Source organism: Ceratosolen solmsi, unplaced genomic scaffold (assembly GCF_000503995.2).
Source record: "Ceratosolen solmsi marchali unplaced genomic scaffold, CerSol_1.0 scaffold6, whole genome shotgun sequence".
NCBI classification, from domain to species: Eukaryota; Metazoa; Arthropoda; class Insecta; order Hymenoptera; family Agaonidae; genus Ceratosolen; species Ceratosolen solmsi.
The window spans coordinates 11,924,695-11,947,577 of record NW_011948414.1 but is presented as its reverse complement, the minus strand read 5'-3'; the positions used below and the strand labels follow the sequence as shown (position 1 = coordinate 11,947,577).

Sequence of the window (22,883 nt, the reverse complement as noted above, 5' to 3'; positions counted from 1 at the left end):
AAAGTAGAGTATATTCATTTTAAACATGCGCGAAGAAATAAGCTTATTGGCTTTTACCAACGCATGTAATTTTAATATGGCATTTCTATATGATGTTCAAACAAATACTAATAATAGCGGTGTGTTGGTCAAAGAAAAATTGTAAAATATGTATTTATTTGTAAGTAATTAATTTGTTATCGTAAGTTTTACATTTGAATTAATATTTAAAAAAATATAATTTTATAATATATATTAGATTAATTTAAATAATATATAAAACGCACATTTTGAAATTATATATTTTATATATTATTTTATCGAAAAGTCTATTTATTAGTTTAATTATTTGTTAATTTATTTATTTATAATATGGCTACATAATTAGTATATGTTTCGATATTTCATTTTGTCTTTCACTTAAAATTAAAATAATCAATATTTGTGACTATTTTACTTGTGATTAAATAAATTTTAATTATCTTTCATATTGTAATAAATTCAAACAAATAAAAACAGGAAAATAAAATGATTCTATTGTGTTGATTTTTAAAAAAATTTATTATCTTTATTATTCATATATGAATATAACTAAAGTATTTTAGTAAATATTTTACTTGACATATAACAACAGCCAATGAGCTTTGATCTATTTTGCGCATGTTTTAAATGACCTCGTTAGCAATTTTTTTTAGACGCAGGTTATAATCATAATCTTGTAAAAGATACCTTTTATGTCATATTTACATTTTCATGCCTTTACATCATATTTGAAGAAGAATTAAACAATATATATTATTTTTTTAATTTTCTATATCTTTTACATATATTTGCAGATTCCATTTAAAATATTTACAAAATCATTCTTGATTTTATGATTATATAAAATACTCTTATTATTAAATGCATAGAATTTACTGCATATGTTAATTTTTTAGTAATATATATATGCAATGTATTCCACCACAGTTATAAGATAACTATAAAATACTATATTAAGCAATTATACAGTACCGATTAAATTTTTTGGAAAATTAGAATAGTTAAATACTATTAATTTATAAAAGGAATTTAATTATAAATCGAAAACGTAACTATGTATATTTGTAACAAATCTTGTATATAAGTATACATCCTAATATAAAAGTTTAACGAGGCTTCATAAATTTTTTACTTGAGGGCGTTCAAACCATGATTTTACTAGTTTGGAAAATTTATAACTTATACAAAGTATATAAATATATTTTTAATTTAAATGCATAAAAATAAAAAATTAAACAGATTGAATGAGATACATCTTATACAATTTATAATTCTATTTAAATATTTTAATACGTGTTAAATTCCATCCGTGTTTGAGGTTAATAATGTGATAAACATAGACTTCAAATTATTTTCGATTTTATTTACCGTTATTCTTTTAAGTTTTTACAATCTTTAATTTTTTTAATATCAATATGTATTCTGCACTATCTGGCATTTGGAATTTTATAGAAGATATGATAGGTAACATTATTTTATTCAATTTTAATTTACAAAATTATTTTAGTGTATATTTAAGACAGAACTGCTTGAAACTAAGTAAATTTTTATTGCAATAAAATATTTTAATTTTTAGATGATTATCTTGACATTGATATCACTTTATGGTTATTAATGCCATTATTAATAACATTTTTACTTCCATTGGTGATTGTCCTACTTTTATATATAACGGCTTTAATTTTATATGTTTATCGATTACATAGGTAAGTGATGCTTTAATATTATAATAAATTATAAGACAATAAAATCTGTGTAGATAACTATCACATTTATCATTATGTTTAAGACATCGATTGAGAAGTGCCTATGGAACTGACTGGAGAAATGCATCACGTAATGTAGTTGCCGCTGTTTGGGACGCACATGGATGGATTTGGCATGGTAGGAAGAACTCCAAAATGTATCAAGAAGTTTTTCTAATTCCGTTAGTTTTCTTTTTGTATTTCTTCTTATTTGTCGGTCTTTATTATTTTAATATTTTATTTTTATTATATTTATGATATCATTTAATAATATAATTTTTTTCACTAGGTTATGAAGTTGTGGGTCTAGAGAATATCCCAACAAATGAACCAGTTTTATTCATCTACTATCATGGAGCAATTCCAATTGATCTTTACTATTTCATATCCAAAGTATTCTTATTTAATTCAAAACTTATCCATACTGTGGCCGATAGATTTCTCTTTAAATGTCCTGGTTGGTCTATTATTTCTGATGTCTTGAAAGTTGTACCTGGTACAATTCAAACATGTTCAACAATTTTGAAAGAAGGTAATATGTTAGCTATATCACCGGGTGGTGTATACGAAGCTCAATTCGGAGATTCATATTACCAACTTATGTGGAAAAAAAGATTAGGATTTGCAAAAGTAGCTTTAGATGCAAAAGTAGTAAGTAGAAATATGCAGATTTATTTAAATTCTATATTAAAATACTTATTATTTTCTTATTTGTATAGTCAATAATTCCACTATTTACCAGAAATGTTAGAGAAGCATTTCGAACAATAAATTGGGGAAGAAGATGGTGGTTAAAGTTATATGCTGCAACTAGATTTCCTTTTGTTCCAATTTATGGAGGTTTTCCAGTGAAGCTGAAAACTTTTATTGGTAAACCAATACCATATGATGAAAATCTTACACCAGAACAACTTCAAATAAAGGTATTTGCATAAAAAATGATTAATTATTTAAATTTTATTACTTGTTTCTTAAAATTTTTACATTATAGATAGCTGCAGCACTTGACGATTTAATAATTCAACATCAAAAAATACCAGGAAGTATTTTATGTGCGTTAGTTAATAGATTTTATGACATAAACAAGACCTCATGCAATTTAAAAAATGTTACTTTTAAAACAGGAATAGAATAAAATGATATTTTAATATAGAGTTTAAAATGGCATTTATCGAGTTTGTTATACATTTAGGTGCATTTCTTAAAAACTGCTCGTATATTTTTATTTATATTTATAACATTAAAGATATTTTGTATTCCATGTTATGCATACAAACTATGTACTTAACTAATATTTGTTAGGTTAGAATTTTTTGTATTAATATGATTAATAAACATTTTATGAATAAATATATTAATTATGAAGTATATTATTTTATAAGTTAAGTGTTTGTTATATATTATATGAACATATAAATTGAACTATAGTTCCAATTTTAAGTGTTATTTTTGTTTCAACAAAATTTGATTAATATTTTTTATTAGACTTGTGTAATAAGTATTAAGTAATAAATTGATTGATTTTTAAAAACTCAAATAATTACCAATCGATTTATTATTTGAATATTGTACAAATATAGTTATGAATGAAATGATAGATAAAAAGCGACACTGATTTAGTTTTGATTTTATAAATTCGTTGAATTTAAATTTAAATTTGATTTATTTGAAAAAATTATTAAATTCTTTAAATTAACCGCTTCAAATAAATCGGAAATGGATGTATTGAGCGGATTTTCCAAGCGGAAGCCAATCATGTTGAAATGGCCTATAGCTTTCTATCTATTGGGAGGAACTAAGTGAGCAGCGATCCTAGTGGTAGCTTTTTCATTCGTATTTAATATACTTCTATTCTTTAGAGAAAGAATTATTCTATTTAGAAACACGTGCCTTTTGGTGAGATTTATATTATAAAGAATACTTATAAAATAAAGTGTAATCTTATATTTTTCTTAAATTTTATAGCAATTTTATAATCAGCTGTAAATGCTATATTCTATGTGTATAAGTGAGTATCGAAATTGAGATATACTTTTCTTTTTTTAGTAAATCACAGTCATGGGCGTAAGTGTTGAAGTTCTGTCCCCTGGAGATGGTAATTATCCATTCTTTTCAATAATTTTAAATATTATATATTATTGCAGATAGATAAGTCTATTTGTAGTAGCGTGTTATTTTTATTTATTACATCCAATGCCGATTATTTCTATTTTATTAATTTACTTAAATTCTAATGCATACATATTTAATATCAAAATAATTACATTGAGTCCTCAATTTTTAAGATTTTTAAGCGAATTATATGTTAAAAAAAAAACTTAATCTTTTATTTAAAATTCAAATTAATTTAATATTTGATATTTGAACGTTGAAATGCACATTTTTTCCGAATAGTTTCATTATTTAAATTTGTATAGAAGTATCCCAAGTAAATATTTATTGATATGTATTTTTATAGGGCAAACTTATCCTAAAACTGGACAAACTGTGGTTGTTCATTACATAGGTAGGTTCATTTTTAATTTTTAACGATATAAGTTTCTTGTGTTTTTTATTAAAAATTTGTCAAAAGGTACTCTTAAAAATGGAAAGAAGTTTGATTCAAGTAGAGATCGTGGAGTGCCTTTTAAATTCAAAATTGGTAGAGGTGAGGTAATTAAAGGTTGGGATCAAGGAGTTGCTCAAATGTGTGTAGGAGAACGGGCTCGATTAACATGCTCGCCTGAAGTAGCATATGGAGAGAGAGGACATCCTGGCGTATATCCTTTACTATCAATATTTATTTGTCATTTCAATTAATTTTATTATAGATATTTAGTATGCTTGGAATAATGCTCAGATTATATATTTTTTTTATACAATTTTTAATTTAATTAATACAAGCTATTAAAAAAAATCCTGATTAAAATACATTTCTATATGATTTTGCTGTTTTTTTTATATTGAATATAAATAGCTTACTATTACATTAAGATTTTTTAGCAACTTTAAATTATAACTTATTACAATATTTTTTTGTAATGAAATCCTTAAATCAATTTATAAAAGTGAAGAACATAACTATTTTTTACTTTTATAAAATTCTGCCTAGATTTGTTTTTTTTTTATTTAATAAAACTATAAATTCAACTCTTTTAAGTTTCTATTAGTTAAATATAAAATTAATTTTATTTAATGCATTCATATTTTTACAATTATTTATCCTTGACAGCAGTGCACTATTCCATCAAATGCTACTCTTATCTTTGATGTTGAATTGCTGAAAGTGGAGCCTTGAAGCAATAATTACAATGCACAGAACTGATTAAATTATTTCATCTTGGCACCTGATAATTTAAAAAAGTTAAAATTTTATTAAGTGACTATGAAGCAGTCTAAATAACCAATTAATATACTAGAAATTTGTTCAATTACTTTATTTATAACAATTTGTAAAATGAATGATCTAACTATAGAATATTTTTAATTTTGCAAAAAATATTCTGTTATTTGTATAGTTAGTACTATTTAAATATTTTTTATCGTTTTTTTTTATAAAAATAAATAATTTAAAAAATGTTTATTAAAGTGATTGAATTTGAATAAATTAGGATTTTGATATTTTAGTTTTTTCTTCATTCATTTATTTAGTTTCACATAATACAGTTTTCTCAACATTTTATACAATTTCAAATACATTATAATTTATAATTATATATTAATGTAATCATTAATACTTGTGTAAAAAAATTAATAAATACTTTATCTGTCAATTATAGTTTTTATTTTTTTATAAAACATTACTTTTATGTTAATGAAGCTACGCCCTTATAACATAACATGTATAATACTTATGCATGTACAGAACACTTATAACACTTATACATGTACAGAAATTAATAGTATACAATAATATTATTTAAATAGTATTTTGCATATCAGTTAAATAGAATAACCCAGTAATCATACCAAAATTAGGAGTTAATTCAGCTTTCATTAAATACAGTTATTTTTATATATAACTATAAACTTTAATAGCTCATTTATGATACATCATTTTAGAATTAAATTCCTTGTATTTATTTTATGAGGTATCTGGACCATACGTATATGAAACTAATGATAGTATCAATATTCCCAAAATGAGACAATTACTTCAAAATATCGAAAACTTGAAAGAGAAACTTTCATATACAAGTCATAAATATTATCAGCTTCTATCTTTTCTTTGAACATTCAAATTTTTGATAAACATCAAATTTACCCCATTAATTGACTCAAATATTGAATACATATTACAAGAAATCCTTTCAACGTTTCTAATCAACAATCAGTATCATGGCATATCATGAACTTTTGAGAGATCAATAGAGATCACAGTCTGATGCCAATACAAAGATATCAGAGGAGACAATAAGAAATCCACATGGTTTCAATAATACCATGTGTTTGACTTTCCTTTCAAATAATCTAATAGAAATTTGATTGTATAACAAAAGAGAAAAATGCTGATTGTATAGGTCAGTATAGACATATTTTTTTAGAGTATAGAAGGAAGATGAAAATGATGTAGATATGGAGATTCTAGTTCAAGTAATTCTTTGGCCTGACTTTCAATTGCTGTACAATACATATAAAACTACCTTTTCATTGGCCCGAGAATTTATTTAATGACCCATATAATGAAAACTTATAGTCGCTTAAATGGTTTTATATTCTAGCCATATATGCAAAGAAATCGGAAATTATAATTACTTGTAAAAGCATTGAATACAATTATAAATAATTGAATTAATTCCGACATACTTTATTTAATTCAGTACAGATTTGTGGATTCCATTTGACATGTTCAGTGGACATACAATGCCCAACTACACAATTTTTAGTCTTCTATTTATAACTATCCATGTCATTGATCCAATTCGATTAACAAAAGTATTATACATAATTTCTCAATTTATACTTCATATATTTATATATAATTTCATTTACAAGAATACTAATCATAACATTGCAGACAAAACATTTATGTATAGATATGATGGTTTCAAGCCATTGTAGTTCTTTAAAATTTTAATATAAAGTTAGGATCAGAATGGTCATGATTTTTTTAGAGTCAATATTTCGTTCATTATAATTTCATATCTTAGATATATAAATTACTGTCGTCTGAACGTTTTTTATGTCAATTTCTACAAACAGAGCCTAGAACTGAGATGAACAACTATTAAATTTCAGTTCATAACATGAATGCTCTAAATGATTGTTTCTTCTCAATTAACTGAAAATTCTAATATCCACTCTTAAAATCTACAGTGGAAAGATATTTGATTTATCACAAATAATCGATATAATATGAATTTAGAAAGCTATTTGACTGGCGCTTAATTTTTGAAATTATTTGAACTCATATTAGAGGTAACCAAAATTTTTAATCATTTTGAAGCGTTTTTGTATCTTCACAATAATTCATACAATTGCTTAAAACCTCAGAATTAGAAATTTTAAATGTGTAATGACCATTTTTTGCATTAAAATCATGTAACTACTATATTAAAAGCAACGAATTAAAATATATAGTGTTTCTACGTAACTCATTCATCTAGAAAAAATTTATTTTTGTTCCTTTCATCAAAATGTAGTCACTCTTTGTCGGTGTTCTAACTTTATCACATAAAAAACAAAATTTTTACACTAATTCGATTTAGTACATCGGTACCCACGTTGTTGGACACTCATTTTTACTGCTACTGAGCTTCAGTTTGTTCTGTTTACAAAGATTCTGATGCTTCTTACATTCTACAATAAATATACAGACGATTTTGTAACTTTATGCTATGAAATTTAGTCTAGCCATTCTTTTGAAGTAATCTTGAGAATGGTGCATAAATATATGGAAACTCAGAATCAATTTAAATACTGTTGTTTTGATTTTACATATTCTTTGAAATCTGGAACCATATTTTTTCTTTAACCAAGGAAAAATTTTGTTTAATTACTCTATAAGTCCGACCCAGAATTTCACTTGTTTTATAATTTAAAATGATGGAAGTCTATTTTTGAAGTATTCAGTAGGTTTTGAAATTGTTAGAGCCAATTTTTAGACTTTTCTAAATCACAACTGATTTTTATATTTGGTTGAATATATAATATTCATACATAATTTTAAGTAAAATCGTTATATATATTAATGGAAATGCATTGAAGTGAAAAAAACATTAGACTATTAATTGATATAATTATCATTCTGATACTTCATTTGATATAGTAGAAACCCTATATGATCCCTGATTTTTCTGCAAAAAATACGCCAATTACTTGAAAACTTCATAATTGACTTCGCATCAAAATTACGTGCATTCAAAAGCACTACAAAACTACTGTTAAATCTACATACTTTGAAAAACTCACTATATACTTATATTTTGTATATTTATATTTTTATATATGTAATTAATATTTATTTACAAAAGGTCAGTTAACAATTAATAGATAACTAATACAATGAATAATTTATATTCAATTTCTATACAAATCTTCATATAATATATACTGCTTAAACAATGCATTTATAAAAGCATAACTTCTTTTTAAATTATAATTTAAAAATTAAATAACAAATACAACATTGATTTACAATTCAATTCCTAATTACCTTTTTATGTATAATTATTATTTACAATTCACAAATTGTTTTTAATGTGAAGTGTAATATTAAGAATTAATTTATAGTATATAAATATATTAGTATACAAATAATTCGGGAAAATGTATTTCATATGCTGGCGTTTGACTTGGTTTGATATCTGATGGAGTACTTCCTTGTATTGATTGACTTCGAGGTTCAATATTTAAAACATTAAAAATTTCAGATAATTTACTTTGTAGAACATCATGCTATAAAAAGTATATATTTAATAAATATAAATATTTCTCAAAATATATTATTTAATTAATAGTTTACTTTTGGTTGTGTTTTTTTAATAAGATCAGGAAATGGCGTATTTCGAAATAAATGAGAAAATTGCATTCTTTTTTCTTCTTCCATCATTTGAACGTTACTATTTTCTGTTAAAATTCGTTTTATACTATCAAATGTTAATTCTTCTCCAGGTAATTTCTGTTAAAAATAGTAAAAAAAAGTTTTTTTAATTCTATCCAATAGTATAATAATTACGTAGTCAAAATATACTATTGTAAATAAGTTTTGGCATTAAATGATACTAAAGATTAAATTTGAAAGATTAAATTAAAATATTGTACCTTTTGCACACTAGGAGATGATCCTGCACTATCTAATTCAATTGTTCCATCATTAATATCACCTGAAGAATTACATCCTGTATTGTCAACCCATGAATATCTAGTAAAATAGTTTATTCAATAATATGTAATATTCAAAAAAATAAAATCTAATAAGTAAAATTGTTAAAAAAGTTTTTTAATAAGTGTGTATAAATTGGTAACTAAATGATTTAATTCAGTCTTATAATACATACAAAATTCAGTTTCTATTATAAATTTAATTATAATGTTGATAATAATTCTATAATTAAATAAGATTTATTTATTTATTTAATTAGTTACCTGTGTTGTAAGGAATTATTACTGTAATTAGTTCCTTGCAATTCATTAGTTTCTAAACCAACTTCTTTAAGACATTCTGAAACAATAGCTTGATCTACTAAGAGTGAGGATGATATTCCAGATGATAAGTGTCCATATTCCGAGCAAAGATCAGGTAATAAATGTGGTGCTTCTTTATATCTATTTCTCACAATCTTGTAAAAATTATTCAAACTGTTAGTAATTAAATAATTTGTAAAGATGAAATTAAATATATTTGATAAAATAAAATTTTACTTTATTTCCATAATCCATAAGATTAGATATGTTACAAACATTAGCAATTAAAACTAATAAACTAATAACTATGGCATGTAAATTAAACTTAATTGCTGTATTAATTTCAATACTAGTTAGAGCAAGATCTTGCAAGCTCATAATTAACTGCAATAATTCAAGAACTGTTTCTTCAGAACCCAATTCCACTGTAAGCAAAGCCAGTGTTGTATAAATGGACTGAACATTATCAACATTATTACTTGTCAGTTCTAACGATTCATAAAGAGCCATGTATATTTCAGGGCCATGTTTCTTGATAAATATAATATCAGGTCTAGATGCTTTTTCAATTTCAAGATTTAAATCTATAATGTTGACTCTAAAACAATATTTTTTAATTAAAAAACATTAAAACAAATTATTAAAATATTTGGTAATGTGTGTTTCTTACGTTGGTTTGGTTAACTTATTAATATTCTTATGTCTATCTATTAAAGTATGAAAAATTTGTTGCACTAGAAGTCTCATTTCAGCATCTGAAGCTAAAGACATTCTCAACAATGGTTGTAGAAAACTTGGTCGAAATGTTGTATTTAAATGAATTGTTTGATATTTTGTTCCAACCTATAAGCGATTAAAACATATTATAAAATAATATCTTTATATTATAAAATAATATTATAAAATAATACCTTTAAGAGTGATTTTAGTAAAATACTTTGAAGTAAAACATCTCCTTTACCAGCAGTTGTAATGGAATCCAATTTACTATAGGGAACTTTACTCATGATGAATTTCATTATTTCAATTTTTTGATAATCAGGAAGATGATTTGCAAATTCACCAAGTGCATTTATAAGAGCTTCTTGATACAACTGTTCATCATTAGTAGAGGATAAATTTCTGGATACACTAACTCTTAAATGAGTTAATAAAGAACTTATAATTTCTAAAACGGAAGGTCCTATAAAACAAAATTTTATATAAATCTTTTTGTACTGAATATTTGTATTAGTATATTATGCAACCCTTGAACAATTAAATTATAATATTATTATTTTAACAATTAGTAAATAATATTATACATGCCTACACTTTCACCAGCTGCAATAGAAATAATTTTTGATAAAGTATCTGCTATGCTAGTACGAATCTTTAGAGGTGATTGTGAATGCTCATCCAAATGTGTCATTAAAGCTTCGACAACAGTATATAAATACTGAGACTATTCAATATATAAATAATATTAATTTAATATATAGAAAATATTTTAAAAATAATGTAAAAAAAATTACCTGAATAGAAAACATAATTATTCTAAATGAATGAATAGCAAAATAGTTTGGAACCCATAATAAATGATTATCAAGATGTTTGAGAACCGGTTTAATCACACATCGAATATGACCAAATGATGCTCGACCTACTAATTCTCTCATACAAGTTTCTGCAAACTGTGGTGGATCTGATCTTTCTTCAGTAGGGCTTTCAGGTGTAGCATTTTCTTTATTAGAGTATCTAATAAAGAAATTAACCAATTTTTACCTACCAATAAAATAAGAAATCTAAAATCTGTCTATACTATACCTAGCATTTTGCATATTATACAATAAAGATGGAACAATTTTATCCATATGCACCATATTCCAAATGTTTTCTACTAAATCATCAGATACAGTTTTTCTTACAACACCCTACATTAATATAAGATATGAAATTTTGTTTTTTCCTTTAAATTATATAATAATCTATAATAAAATTTAGTATTACTTGCAATCCTTGAATTCCTGCAAGGCGAATCTGTTTTCTAACTGTGATGTTATCATTGTTGGAGTGGCACATTGAAGAATATTTTGATACAAAGAAATCATAACGTGTGTGATAAGAAGGCGTATCCTCCTCGATGTTGGCAAACCTAACAAACTGGAAGACACAAGCAATTTGTTCAACTACATAAGTGTTTGAAAAATGTTTCTTGACGAAAACAAATTGCTACATAGCAAAACTTATTAAGCAATTTCGCATTTAAAAATATTAGTAAAAAGTATGTTTGTATTAAATCGAAAAAAATTTGTAATGATACAGAAATAATCGTGTCATAAATTATGTGTAATTATTTGCTTAAATAAAATTATACCTACAGACTGAGTTGCTAAAATCTGTAACTGAGGATCTGTTGATTCCAATAATTTTTGTACCATTTTTAAAAAACTTTCTACAAATAAATTTAATGTTTGAGCATGACAAGCAGCTAATAATTGATCCATAGCTTCCATAGCAATAATTACAAAACCATTTCTACGTCTGTAATTATATTGTTTTTTATATTGAAAATTATATATCAAATAAATGAATAAGTAAGTTTTTAAATTTACCTAGATATATCTCGAGATGCTCGTTGAAATAAATATTCTCCTATTCGATCAAGCTTTTCTGGGCTACTTAAGGAGTAAAACATCAATTTTTCCATATTATTTTTAATTAATCCATCCTAAAAATATACAAAAATTAATAATATAATAATGCCAATTAATTTAAAAGTATTATTAAATTTGTACAAGCTTTAGTAACTAAATATTCCCATAATTATTCTATATATTTTTTAATTACTTAAAAATAAGCATGTAACTGAACATCATTTGCACAAAAATATATAAATTATATGTTGCCACGTTTTATATAAATAAATATCATACTATTTTTGTTTATCATAAGATAAAAAATAATTTAATCAATGTACTTCTGCATATTACCTGTATATAAATAAAAAATTTATATATTTAATAACAAGTATTTTTAAATAAAAAATAAAGAAAAGATAATATATTACAACCTGAGGATTCACAGGAAAAATATTATCTACCAATCGTTTATATCTTGGTCGTAATGCAGAACAACACCAACAGCAACCTAAAAATAACTTTGAATTTATTCTTGATTATTTTTAATTTAGTTTTAATTAAGAAAGTATATTATTACTGAACATATTGTTGAGTGATTTCTTATTGTTATTAATAGACCTGTATTGTTGAATAATAATAAATATTGAATAATTTCTTGACAGTATCTGTACAATGTAAATCTTAAATTTGTATTCTGTGATTACTTAATTTCAATTAAGAAATCAATTCCTGCCAAGACTGTATTTTTACTGAAATATTATGTTTTATTATAATTTTTGTATTTTATTTTTAATCTGTTTTTACAGTTAATATTCTTTAATTAATTAATTGACAGTTCAAATCAATCAGATTCAGCATATATTGAAAAGTAATGAACTGATCTTTACTCAAGTCCAGTACTCAAATTGGTCGACATTCTGTCATTTTTTTAGATGAATTCAAATATAATTATACATAAGAAATTAGTTCAAGAATAAAATAACCAATACATTTTTTATTTATTGTTTATTTTATAAGTGTATTAATCAATTTTTTTTTAATATTTAAAATTTTTTCAAACACAATGCTAAATATCTAATAATTCAAATGCAACACTTGTACATCACAAGTTTCGTCTGAACTAAATTAGAGCGTATCTACTTGAAGCATGCGCAATTAAAGTTTACCTTATTTGTTCTCAATATGAAATCCGAGCTATTTCCATAAACGTATTCAATAAATTCCATAAATAGCTATGCAAACAATTTGATATTTTGTTTGAAAAATTTATTACTATATAACAAACTATGATTAAAATCGATTTCTTTCCATATAAAAATATTGATTATATTATTTTTTTAAATAAAAAATACGATTAAACAAATGAAATTTATTGCCAATATATTTTTATGGGCTCAATGACACACGAATAATATATTGATAATATTGAATTGCTTAAAACAGTATTAATATACGTAAAAATAGAAACAAATAAAAAAAATCAACCGAATAATCGCATTCAAGAAATATAAGACGGCAAACCCTATATGCTATATTGCCACAGCACTATTATTTGAGTTTTACTTAATCAAAATAAAATATATGATAATAGCTACCAGCGGTCGAATATTTGTTAATAGTAAAACATATGCCCCTTCATAGTAATAATTAGTTGAATCGAGAAATTAGAAAAAAAAGAATAATAATATATGATACAATAATAAGTATTATGACATTATATAGAATTATTTAATATTGCGCTTATATTTTATTTGCAACTTAATCGACAATCACAGTTTAATAGAATAACTAATTTATTTCTAAGCTTATTGTACTCTATACGAAAATACTTTAATATGTATGCTATATTATATCAAATTGTATTAAAGTGAAAGATAAATGGATTTTTATAACTTACGTTTATGTTTACTGAACAAGATTGTATACGTCAATATATATATATATATATTTTTTTTTTTTTTTTTTTTTTGGAATTGTACTATATTATATATTAAGTATTGTGATTTGGTTATTTGACTCCATTTTTTATTTTTGTCATTTCACGGTTATAAATAATAAAAAAAATTCAGCTAATAATAAGTATGCAATTATTGTTGAAATAAATTCTTTTATTTTCAATGATTGAAATTAACATAAAGACAACAAAAAATTTTTAATTCTGTATAATGATATGACCTTCTATTATTAAAGTAGAAACGGGAGTGTACAAATTTAGCAAATGACTTTATAAAATATTGTAGTTTTTAGTTTAAACATTTTTTAATTGAAGCTACAAACTTTCATTTAATAATTCAAGAATGAATCTAATTAATTCACATTTTTTAAAAGTTGTTTCAGAGTAAATAATAAAAAATCCATTAAAAAAATTATAATAAATAAATAAATTATATAGTGCGTATAATAAAAAGATCTAATAAATCTAAATATTTTAAATACAAATGAAATATTGACTCGACACATTAATATCAATGTGATGTCTAAAAAATTATAAATTAATTTGTCCCTTAGCAAATCATATGAAATCTTATCATTTTAAATTAAGATTTAAATATTAATAGGTTTGCCGATATACAATTGCCACGAATGCTTTACGTATATTGGTAGTTACTAACTATGTTTTTGAAGAATTTATTGATATTTTGAGCTATTACATTTTTTGTATCTATTACACATTTTGTATCTATCTGCAAAACTTAGTCAATGGCTGCGTAACATTTCAATCTTCTTGATATCGCTGTTTAGTGCAATCAGAGCTAAATCAAAGTTTGGTTCCTTACCTGAATTTGTCCATATTTACTAAATATTTATTACAATATTATTATAAACAATATTTAATATATATATATATATATATATATATATATATATATATATATATATAATTCATATATATTAAATATTGTAAATATATATATATATATATAACGATGAAACAAAATATAATTTTTATAATTCATTAGAAGTTACATAGAGATTGACTTGTGTTCTAAAAAATAAAATAACAGTCGAACCCCATAATTCATTTATTTATATTTTTGGATAATATCAAGGAATATTTAATTAAATAACTTGTGTATTTATTTATATTTATTATTAATATTTTGACCACAATAATACACATACTATATTTTTTAATTTATATATTTTTTATACAATCAATTTATTATGTTTTATTAAATTTGTTAATTTATTAACAATTGCACCATAGATATTATAAAGAACAGATATAATTATTATTTTTTATCCGTCGACATTATTTATTTTCTAATTCTACCCTCTTTTGTAAGTATATACGCTGCCCAATAAATTATATCTACATGTACAATCCGACTCAACGCGTAATGCGAAATAACCAAACTTGTAAATTTTTTAAATATATGAAAATTATAAAATTTAAAGTATCAAAAAAATTGATTTCTTATTTATGAATCTTTCCAAATGATCCCCATCGATTAATTTAATTTTTAACTGTATTGTAATTTGTATTTTAACTGTATGTAAATTTTGAATAATGTTCTTTACATTTTTATTTTAATATATTTTAAGAATTACGAATGAAAAATGAAAACGTGATCTCATAATATTTTCCATTATTTACTTTAATAATTTATACTACATTTTCAATTACATATCGACGTTTAATTTATGTCCTGACTTTTGTGTAATTGTATCTACATTGAATTATAGGCATATAAAAACATATATATATAAAATATAAAATATTATATTATAAATATTATATATAAATTTATATATAAATATTATAAAATATAAAATATAATTATGAAAACATATATAAATGCATAAACTTTCATAAATAATATTCTAAATTTTGTAAGAATAATAATGAAATAATTTATTTTTCTTTGAATGCTTGTATTGAAGAGTGAATCACGAATCATATTCATCAATTATGGAAAAGAGACTGATTTATTCAACCTCCGTATCGTGGCACTAGCTCACGTGTTTCCTAGTATTTAACGTTCTGTTTGGTAAACTGTAAATCCCAGTACGCTTTATATATACATCTGATTAATAATGTATATTTGATATAAAAATTAAATGTTAAGATTTTTACAAAATCAATTATATTATAGGAATAATCGATTCTAATTTATTTATATATTTATGTCGTACACATTCAATGTTATAAAAATAAGATAAACTTTAATTTATATAATGATTAACTAAATTTATAATTGTATTTATAAAAATGAATAATATATTGCATTCTGTTACATTTTTCTTTTTATAATTCGAATATTGAAGTAAAATATTATATTCGAAAAGTGCACAATAAATTTGATTGCATTAAACTGATGAAAATTGTTTATATTATAATAATCGAATTTTTTAGATATGAAGATATATTTATTTTTAATTTGGCACTCGTTTCGAAAGCTATTATCGTTTTATATTCTATGAACGTGATTTATAAAATTTATGCTTTTCAGCTTTTTTGTATAACCTGAATCTACTGTTTTCAAAATAGAATATTATAATTGAGCTTACTGTAATTTTAGAATTATTTTTATTTAATAATCATGGTGAGTTTTTTTTGTAAATTTTCAATGATTTTTTATTAATACTCCTTATTATTAGGAGGATCTTAATGAGAACCTAACCTTTACTTTTCTAAGTCTTTTCAGGATGTTTTTTTAATGATCCGGCGGAAGAAAATGACGATTTTTACAGATGCTAAAGAAAATACAACAGTTTTAGAATTAAAAAAAATTATTGAAGGTAATTTAATCATGTAGTTTCTTTTTAAGAACGGAAAATGTAATCATAAATTCAATAATACAATAATTAATAAATTTAATAATATTATATTTAATTTTTAAGGAATATTAAAGATCCCTCCTTTAAATCAACAGTTATTTAATAAGGATAATATCCTTATGTCAGATAATAAATTTCTATCAGATTATGGACTATCGTCGACAACAGCTAAGGCTCAATGTCCAGCATTAATTGGTTTAGCCGTTCGTCTAGAAAGTGGTCAATTTGAACAATTAGAAATGACACCATTTTCGTTACCTCCAGATCTTCCTGAAGTAATGAAAACTCAAGAAACTAATGGACAAGAACAAATACCATGAATTTTTACAGAAAAAAGTAAACTTTAAAAACATTTTTGGTGCAAAATAACCCACTTTGCTCTATAAATTGTTAGAGTATAAATAAAGATTTTATATAGATTTTTGTTTACAAATACATAAAAACTTACATTAATATACAAGAATTGTACATTACACTTCTTGAAAAGTGTCTAAACTAACATTAGATTTCATAATTTGAAATAAGAATCTTATATAATTAATAACTGTTACACTGATAGAATTGGAGAAATTTAAATTTTCTCATTAACTGCTTATTTAAGCTTGAAATTAATTTTTGTAATATTCATTTTTAATTAATTTGCAATGATATTTCATAAAACATTTCAAGCTTCATGTGATATTGTAAATTTAGGTAAGCAATTAATAATTATAACTATTTATCTTTATTAAAATGTATTGTACATGGCATAAATAAGAAATTTAGAATTGTATAAGTTACCCGAAGTCTTAAATGGTATATTTTTAATATTAAATTATGCCATTTAATGAATGTACTATAGTATTTCATACCTAAATTATAAAAATTTTCAAAGTTGTGAAAATTGTATAATTTTAGAAGCATTTTCATAAAGAAACATGTAATGTATTATTAGGCACCAAATAAAACATTTTATGAAAACAATTAGATTAAAATATATTTAAATTTTATAAATAAACAATAAATGGTGCCTTTTATGTAATTAAAGATTTTTCTTGCACTTGTATTTTTTAATTGTATCTATTGTCCTAATGAGCGATTATTTAAAATTTAATTTTAAATAATATGATATATTTTTATACTTTCTACAACTTTTTTAATTATACAATGAAAAAAAATGTGAGCATATTTTTTATCAAATAATATTTATTTATACTTATTTTTAAATATTTACTTTCTTATTGTAAATCTAAATAAACTGCTACCATTAATACTTCCATTAAGTATATAATTATTCAATTATAACTTTTAATTTGTATGTAGTAAAACAATTTATACAAAGTAAGATTCATAAAAAATTTTTAATTTTTACATCTGACTAAAAATAAAGTAACATTGTTGATCAATTTGATTAATATTTTTATAGATTAAAGAATTATTATCAAATAAAATATTTTTCTAACATTTCGGTTATTGTCTTGTATAATTTTTTTTTTTTTTTTATATGAGAATTAATTTTTTATTTACTACAAATATAAAAGATAATTTGTATAATTAATTTAATTTAATTACATTGTAGTGAGTTTAATTTTTTTGTAATCATTTTTTTAATAAAGTTATTATAAATATGTTTACTTCCTGGTACATAATGTCCTCCTTCATGTAATACAACTTCTTTATCAATAAATAGATCGCATAATTCTTTAGCTTTGTCTGAAAAGAAAAACTGTCAATAATTCATTTACAATATTATTTCATAAAAATATTAAAAATATAAAAATCACTAACATGTTGGAATAACTTGGTCACTATTACCATATACATGAAGTGTAGGTAAGTTTATTTTCTGCTTATAAAATACTTCATGTGGTTTACAAAGAGATATAAAACCAGAAATAATTATAGCAAATTGAAATTCAATTGGAATAACTAAAAAGAATTATGATTTTTAAAAGTGGGCATAATTTTAAATAATTTGAATTTTTTACTTTTGAGTTGTTGCATTGCACAAAGTATGGACACAAATGATCCTCCTTGTGAAAAACCAATTAATCCATCAAATGGACCTTGTTCCTTAAATATCTGCTCAATTAATTGTAAGCTTTCATCAAAACCGACACATAAATCACTTGAATTTACAGCTTTAAATGTTTTATTTTGTGTATTGAACCACCATCCGTACTCTAAAATAAAACAAATTTAAATTGATACTATAATTTTAAATTGTAATAATTATTACCATTGGTATCTTCAAATTTCAAATTAACTTCTGTTTGTTCATTACTATATTTTTCTGTGTATGAAATTTTATGTGGTGCTCTTATAAATGTGAAATCTAGTTCTTTTTTAAAATTTTTTCTCATAGATCCTATTTTAGCGCTAAATATTTTATCTGATTGACGGTAGCCGTGTATTGCTAAAACCTACATGCAATTAGATATTTATATAAATATTTTTAATATAATTAATATTTAATATTAATCAAATTTAATATTTAATATTCAATCAAATTTATTATCTAATTTAAATACCTTTAATTTTAGTTCAGAACTCATTATTTATTTAACAATTATTTATTTATTTATAGAATACATTATTTTTTTTTAATACAAATTAACATATTTATAGAAGTCAAACAATATGTATTTAAGTAATTTCAGGTTATTTTAGTTTAACATTATGTTGTATATAAGCGACTTCTTAACGAGATAAACTAATTTTATAATTGTATTATATATTCTTTTTTGTAATAAGATTTACTACTGTTAGATTATATATATATATATATATATTATAAGTTACTATCGCATTATCAGAATGTTCCCAGTTAATGATATCATTTTACGTAGTAAATATTGGTGTGTTCAAATTTAATGTAAAAAATTACAATTTATAACAAAAATGTTAACAAGAAATTGTGGTATCAGTATTTTTTACAAGATATTTATAAAAACAACATTCTAATTCAATTACAATTTCATATTTTTCATTTGTTTGCTATGGAAGTTAAAATAGTTTTTTGTTTCACCTTATTCATCCTTTCTCATGTGCATCTTTTTTAACAATCACATTTATTTATTTATAAATATTTTGTTATCTTTACTTTGTTTCTATTGCTTACAGTTTTTTTTCAAGTTAATCAGACATAATATGTAACCATTTACAATAGTAATAATAGTTATTTTGTATTAGAAATTTCTCACAATATATATTTTTATTTATTTTATTACTGATAATAAGTTTAACTTTTATTATCTTATAATACATTTTTCATTTTATTTACTAATTTAATATTTTTTAATTATTTTTTCAAGCTTATTTGTCTTCCTTGTCTCTCTGCACAATCGTAGTTGGCTTTTGAAGCTTTCTTTATGGCATAATTTGTTATGTATTTTATTTTCAGGTGTACTTTATTTATTTGTCACATCTTGTATCGTTTTTATTACTGTTTTCTTTCTTTAGGTCTATACTAATGTTTTGTTTTATTTTTCTTAAATCTATTATTTCCTTATGTATCAATTTATAAATCATACTTTGAATACTGGATAAAGGATACTTTGAAAACTTTATGTATACATTAAGAAATAATACAAATAGACTTCATCTTCATGTTTACATCTTTAAAATAAGAAAAAGTAATTCATGATTACTACTTTTTTGGTGCTTTTGAATCTAATTTACTTTTAAAAATTCTATATTACATTTTTAATTGTTTATAGCTTGTCAAAATAATCTAAATAAAATTAATAAAATCTATCCACAATTACTAATTACATAGTTCAGATACATTGCATGCACGACAGGTTTTTCCGAATAAAGTATACCAGCTACTAGAACTTGTTTTATTATATTTAATTTTTTTAGTTATTTATTATATACACAATTTTTTATTACATTCTCTTTCAACTGAATTCTATTTTTAGTTGCAGTCAGTTTTTTGGTGTCTTTGTTGCAATTTGTTCAACTATTTTTCTGTTTTAATTGTTTCCTTATATATTTAATATATATATATATAATAATAATAATTTCTATAATAATACTACTTAGAACTCTCATATGACCATTTTAAGTGATGGAAAATATCGTAGTGACATGACATAAAGAATATTATTTATGAGGTAATCTTTGGTGATAGATATTTACATTTATATTCAGTTTGAAAATTATATAGAAAAGTGAATTCTTTTTTCTATATATATAAAATTTCTTAATGCTTGCATTGTTCAGCAAAATCCATTACAGCTGGTTTTAAGTTTCTTCCTTACTGTAATAACTAAGAACTTTTAGTTAACATTAGTTTCAAATTATACAACTATTTCCAACATTTTTATCAGTTTACAGACTTTATTCACTATTAAATAATGTCATATACATATTTATTTTTCTTTTTAAATTTCTGTACATAATTAATAAATGAGAGACAAGTTGAACAGAAAATAGAAAATACAACTTAAATGAAAAATTTAAAACTTAGATATGAAAAAATTCAATCTACTATACAAGTGTAGTATTGTAAACAGTCGAAATTTAGTTTCAAATTTCATTTCATAAATATTATCTTTAAAAGAAATTAAATTTTTTATAAGAACATTCTTTCAATTATTATATACGTAATGATCAATCGAATTGTGAATTGTATTATGAACTAAAATGTATTAGTGCTAAATCAGTAAAAAACTAATTTCACAAAACAAAATTTTTACTATTATTTACCATTTATATTTACTTTGAAATATATATTACATTATATTAATGTTATAATAATAAGCAAAGTAAATTATATCTTTTATAAAATATTTCATATTTTATTATTGTATCTATAGCATTATTAATATTAATAGACATTTAAATATCACCAATGTCAGCATCTATTTGAGACACATTATTATATTCAGAATCTAATTCATCTGATTTCTCTGTCATAGTTTTTTTATTAATTTCTAATGTATGCCAAAAACCAGGTTCTTCTTTTTTCAATTTGATTTCTACTTTTGTAGGTAACATATTTACACTACTACCTTCTATATTGACAATCTATAAAATATTGAAAATAGAAATATAACAGATTTAATAAATCATTTATAATCAATTTTATATACCTCTTTTAACTCTATGTCCAAGTTGTACATTGAATTATTTTCTGGGAAATGTATGTCTACCGTCAAATGTATAGGATTTAATTTTACACAAGATGTATTTGGATCATATTTTTTTGCAAAAATGGAAACAATTACATCACTTGATGTCTGGTACCAATCAATTCTACATTTTGCTGTTTTTTCCTCATCCTAAATAATAATTATAATATAAAATTATAAAATACTGACAATACATTTATTTATAAACAATGATTTATCTTACCTTTTGAATCCACATATGATTACCATTCAGACAGCCAGGTTGTTCCAAAAAGACAGTAAAATCTGTTGTTTTTTTTTTGCAACACGACCAATACTTTATACCTTCATGAAAAACTGGCACACCAGGATGATATATACAAACTTCATCATTAGACTTTGAACCTTCATAAATACCTTTACAACAGTTATGTTTACAGCTTTGACCTATAATTATTAGATCTTCATCTTTTTTAATATCATTGGAAACTGTTAAATTTTTTATCTGTTCCAGAAGTATTGGGGTAACAGTTGGTTTTAATGTAAGTTGTGGAGAATCAAATGAAGGTCGTTGTATTGAATTATTTAAAGGTTTACAACTATATTGTACAACTTCATTAGTTTTCAATGTATTATTTATTGATTTTGGTACCTCTGGAGGTTTGACATTAGAATGCTGTGATTTTGTACATCCTTTAATGTTTAGAAATTCACTAAAATCTGTAGATTTTTTTTTACAACAAGACCATCCTTTATAGGCATCATGAAAAACTGGATGACCAGGATGATGTTGACAACTATCTAAAATTCCAAATATATTTTTAAAATAATGACTAATATTAAATTTAAAGTAATCTATTCAATAGCAAAATATAATAAATTAAGTAAATATAGAAAAATAAAATAATATATTGTAAAATTAATTTAAAAATACCTTCTTTGTTATTATTTTCATTAAATGTTTGACCACAACCTCGATTATAACATATAAGAGAGTTTTTGGCATCCGACAT

At 22.7% G+C, this 22,883-nt stretch overlaps 6 protein-coding genes across 8 annotated transcripts; 3 read left to right on the top strand and 3 right to left on the bottom strand.

The window, feature by feature from the left end:
• The first annotated feature begins 1,337 nt into the window (after nucleotides 1–1,337).
• Nucleotides 1,338–3,032, top strand: LOC105368099 (transmembrane protein 68). Of its 2 annotated transcripts, XM_011507009.1 has the most exons (6): nucleotides 1,338–1,485; nucleotides 1,598–1,727; nucleotides 1,811–1,905; nucleotides 2,056–2,417; nucleotides 2,486–2,689; nucleotides 2,758–3,032. In XM_011507009.1, the coding sequence occupies exons 1-6, from the start codon at nucleotides 1,437–1,439 to the stop codon at nucleotides 2,899–2,901; spliced, it is 984 nt and encodes a 327-aa protein (XP_011505311.1). In that variant the 5' UTR covers nucleotides 1,338–1,436; the 3' UTR covers nucleotides 2,902–3,032. The 2 variants fall into 2 exon arrangements, with proteins under 2 accessions (XP_011505311.1, XP_011505312.1); XM_011507010.1 differs by lacking the exon at nucleotides 2,758–3,032 and having other exon boundaries at nucleotides 1,342–1,485; nucleotides 2,486–2,734.
• Nucleotides 3,033–3,608: 576 nt separating this feature from the next.
• Nucleotides 3,609–5,099, top strand: Fkbp12 (peptidyl-prolyl cis-trans isomerase Fkbp12). Its single transcript, XM_011507008.1, has 5 exons — nucleotides 3,609–3,662; nucleotides 3,813–3,861; nucleotides 4,225–4,272; nucleotides 4,339–4,525; nucleotides 4,986–5,099. The coding sequence occupies exons 2-5, from the start codon at nucleotides 3,825–3,827 to the stop codon at nucleotides 5,041–5,043; spliced, it is 330 nt and encodes a 109-aa protein (XP_011505310.1). The 5' UTR covers nucleotides 3,609–3,662; nucleotides 3,813–3,824; the 3' UTR covers nucleotides 5,044–5,099.
• A 3,390-nt stretch (nucleotides 5,100–8,489) lies between these two features.
• Nucleotides 8,490–12,598, bottom strand: stmA (Protein EFR3 homolog stmA). The gene is made up of 15 exons (XM_011507007.1): nucleotides 12,570–12,598; nucleotides 12,424–12,500; nucleotides 11,966–12,081; nucleotides 11,732–11,894; nucleotides 11,361–11,513; nucleotides 11,178–11,284; nucleotides 10,886–11,108; nucleotides 10,680–10,815; nucleotides 10,283–10,554; nucleotides 10,042–10,214; nucleotides 9,609–9,969; nucleotides 9,333–9,526; nucleotides 9,009–9,108; nucleotides 8,710–8,865; nucleotides 8,490–8,642 (listed from the first exon to the last, which is right to left on the bottom strand). The coding sequence occupies exons 1-15, from the start codon at nucleotides 12,574–12,576 to the stop codon at nucleotides 8,490–8,492; spliced, it is 2,391 nt and encodes a 796-aa protein (XP_011505309.1). The 5' UTR covers nucleotides 12,577–12,598.
• A 3,780-nt stretch (nucleotides 12,599–16,378) lies between these two features.
• On the top strand, nucleotides 16,379–17,227 carry EloB (transcription elongation factor elongin B). Of its 2 annotated transcripts, none has more exons than XM_011507003.1 (3): nucleotides 16,379–16,539; nucleotides 16,633–16,735; nucleotides 16,838–17,227. In XM_011507003.1, the coding sequence occupies exons 1-3, from the start codon at nucleotides 16,537–16,539 to the stop codon at nucleotides 17,092–17,094; spliced, it is 363 nt and encodes a 120-aa protein (XP_011505305.1). In that variant the 5' UTR covers nucleotides 16,379–16,536; the 3' UTR covers nucleotides 17,095–17,227. The 2 variants fall into 2 exon arrangements, with proteins under 2 accessions (XP_011505305.1, XP_011505306.1); XM_011507004.1 differs by having other exon boundaries at nucleotides 16,380–16,539; nucleotides 16,642–16,735.
• Nucleotides 17,228–17,609: 382 nt separating this feature from the next.
• On the bottom strand, nucleotides 17,610–19,322 carry LOC105368442 (ovarian cancer-associated gene 2 protein homolog). The gene is made up of 6 exons (XM_011507452.1): nucleotides 19,285–19,322; nucleotides 18,993–19,176; nucleotides 18,742–18,936; nucleotides 18,542–18,682; nucleotides 18,325–18,466; nucleotides 17,610–17,625 (listed from the first exon to the last, which is right to left on the bottom strand). Exons 1-6 carry the CDS (start codon nucleotides 19,306–19,308, stop codon nucleotides 17,610–17,612), a joined length of 702 nt encoding a protein of 233 aa, XP_011505754.1. The 5' UTR covers nucleotides 19,309–19,322.
• A 2,218-nt stretch (nucleotides 19,323–21,540) lies between these two features.
• Nucleotides 21,541–22,883, bottom strand: mora (cysteine and histidine rich domain containing protein). The gene is made up of 4 exons (XM_011507002.1): nucleotides 22,805–22,883; nucleotides 22,115–22,671; nucleotides 21,853–22,041; nucleotides 21,541–21,787 (listed from the first exon to the last, which is right to left on the bottom strand). Exons 1-4 carry the CDS (start codon nucleotides 22,881–22,883, stop codon nucleotides 21,599–21,601), a joined length of 1,014 nt encoding a protein of 337 aa, XP_011505304.1. The 3' UTR covers nucleotides 21,541–21,598.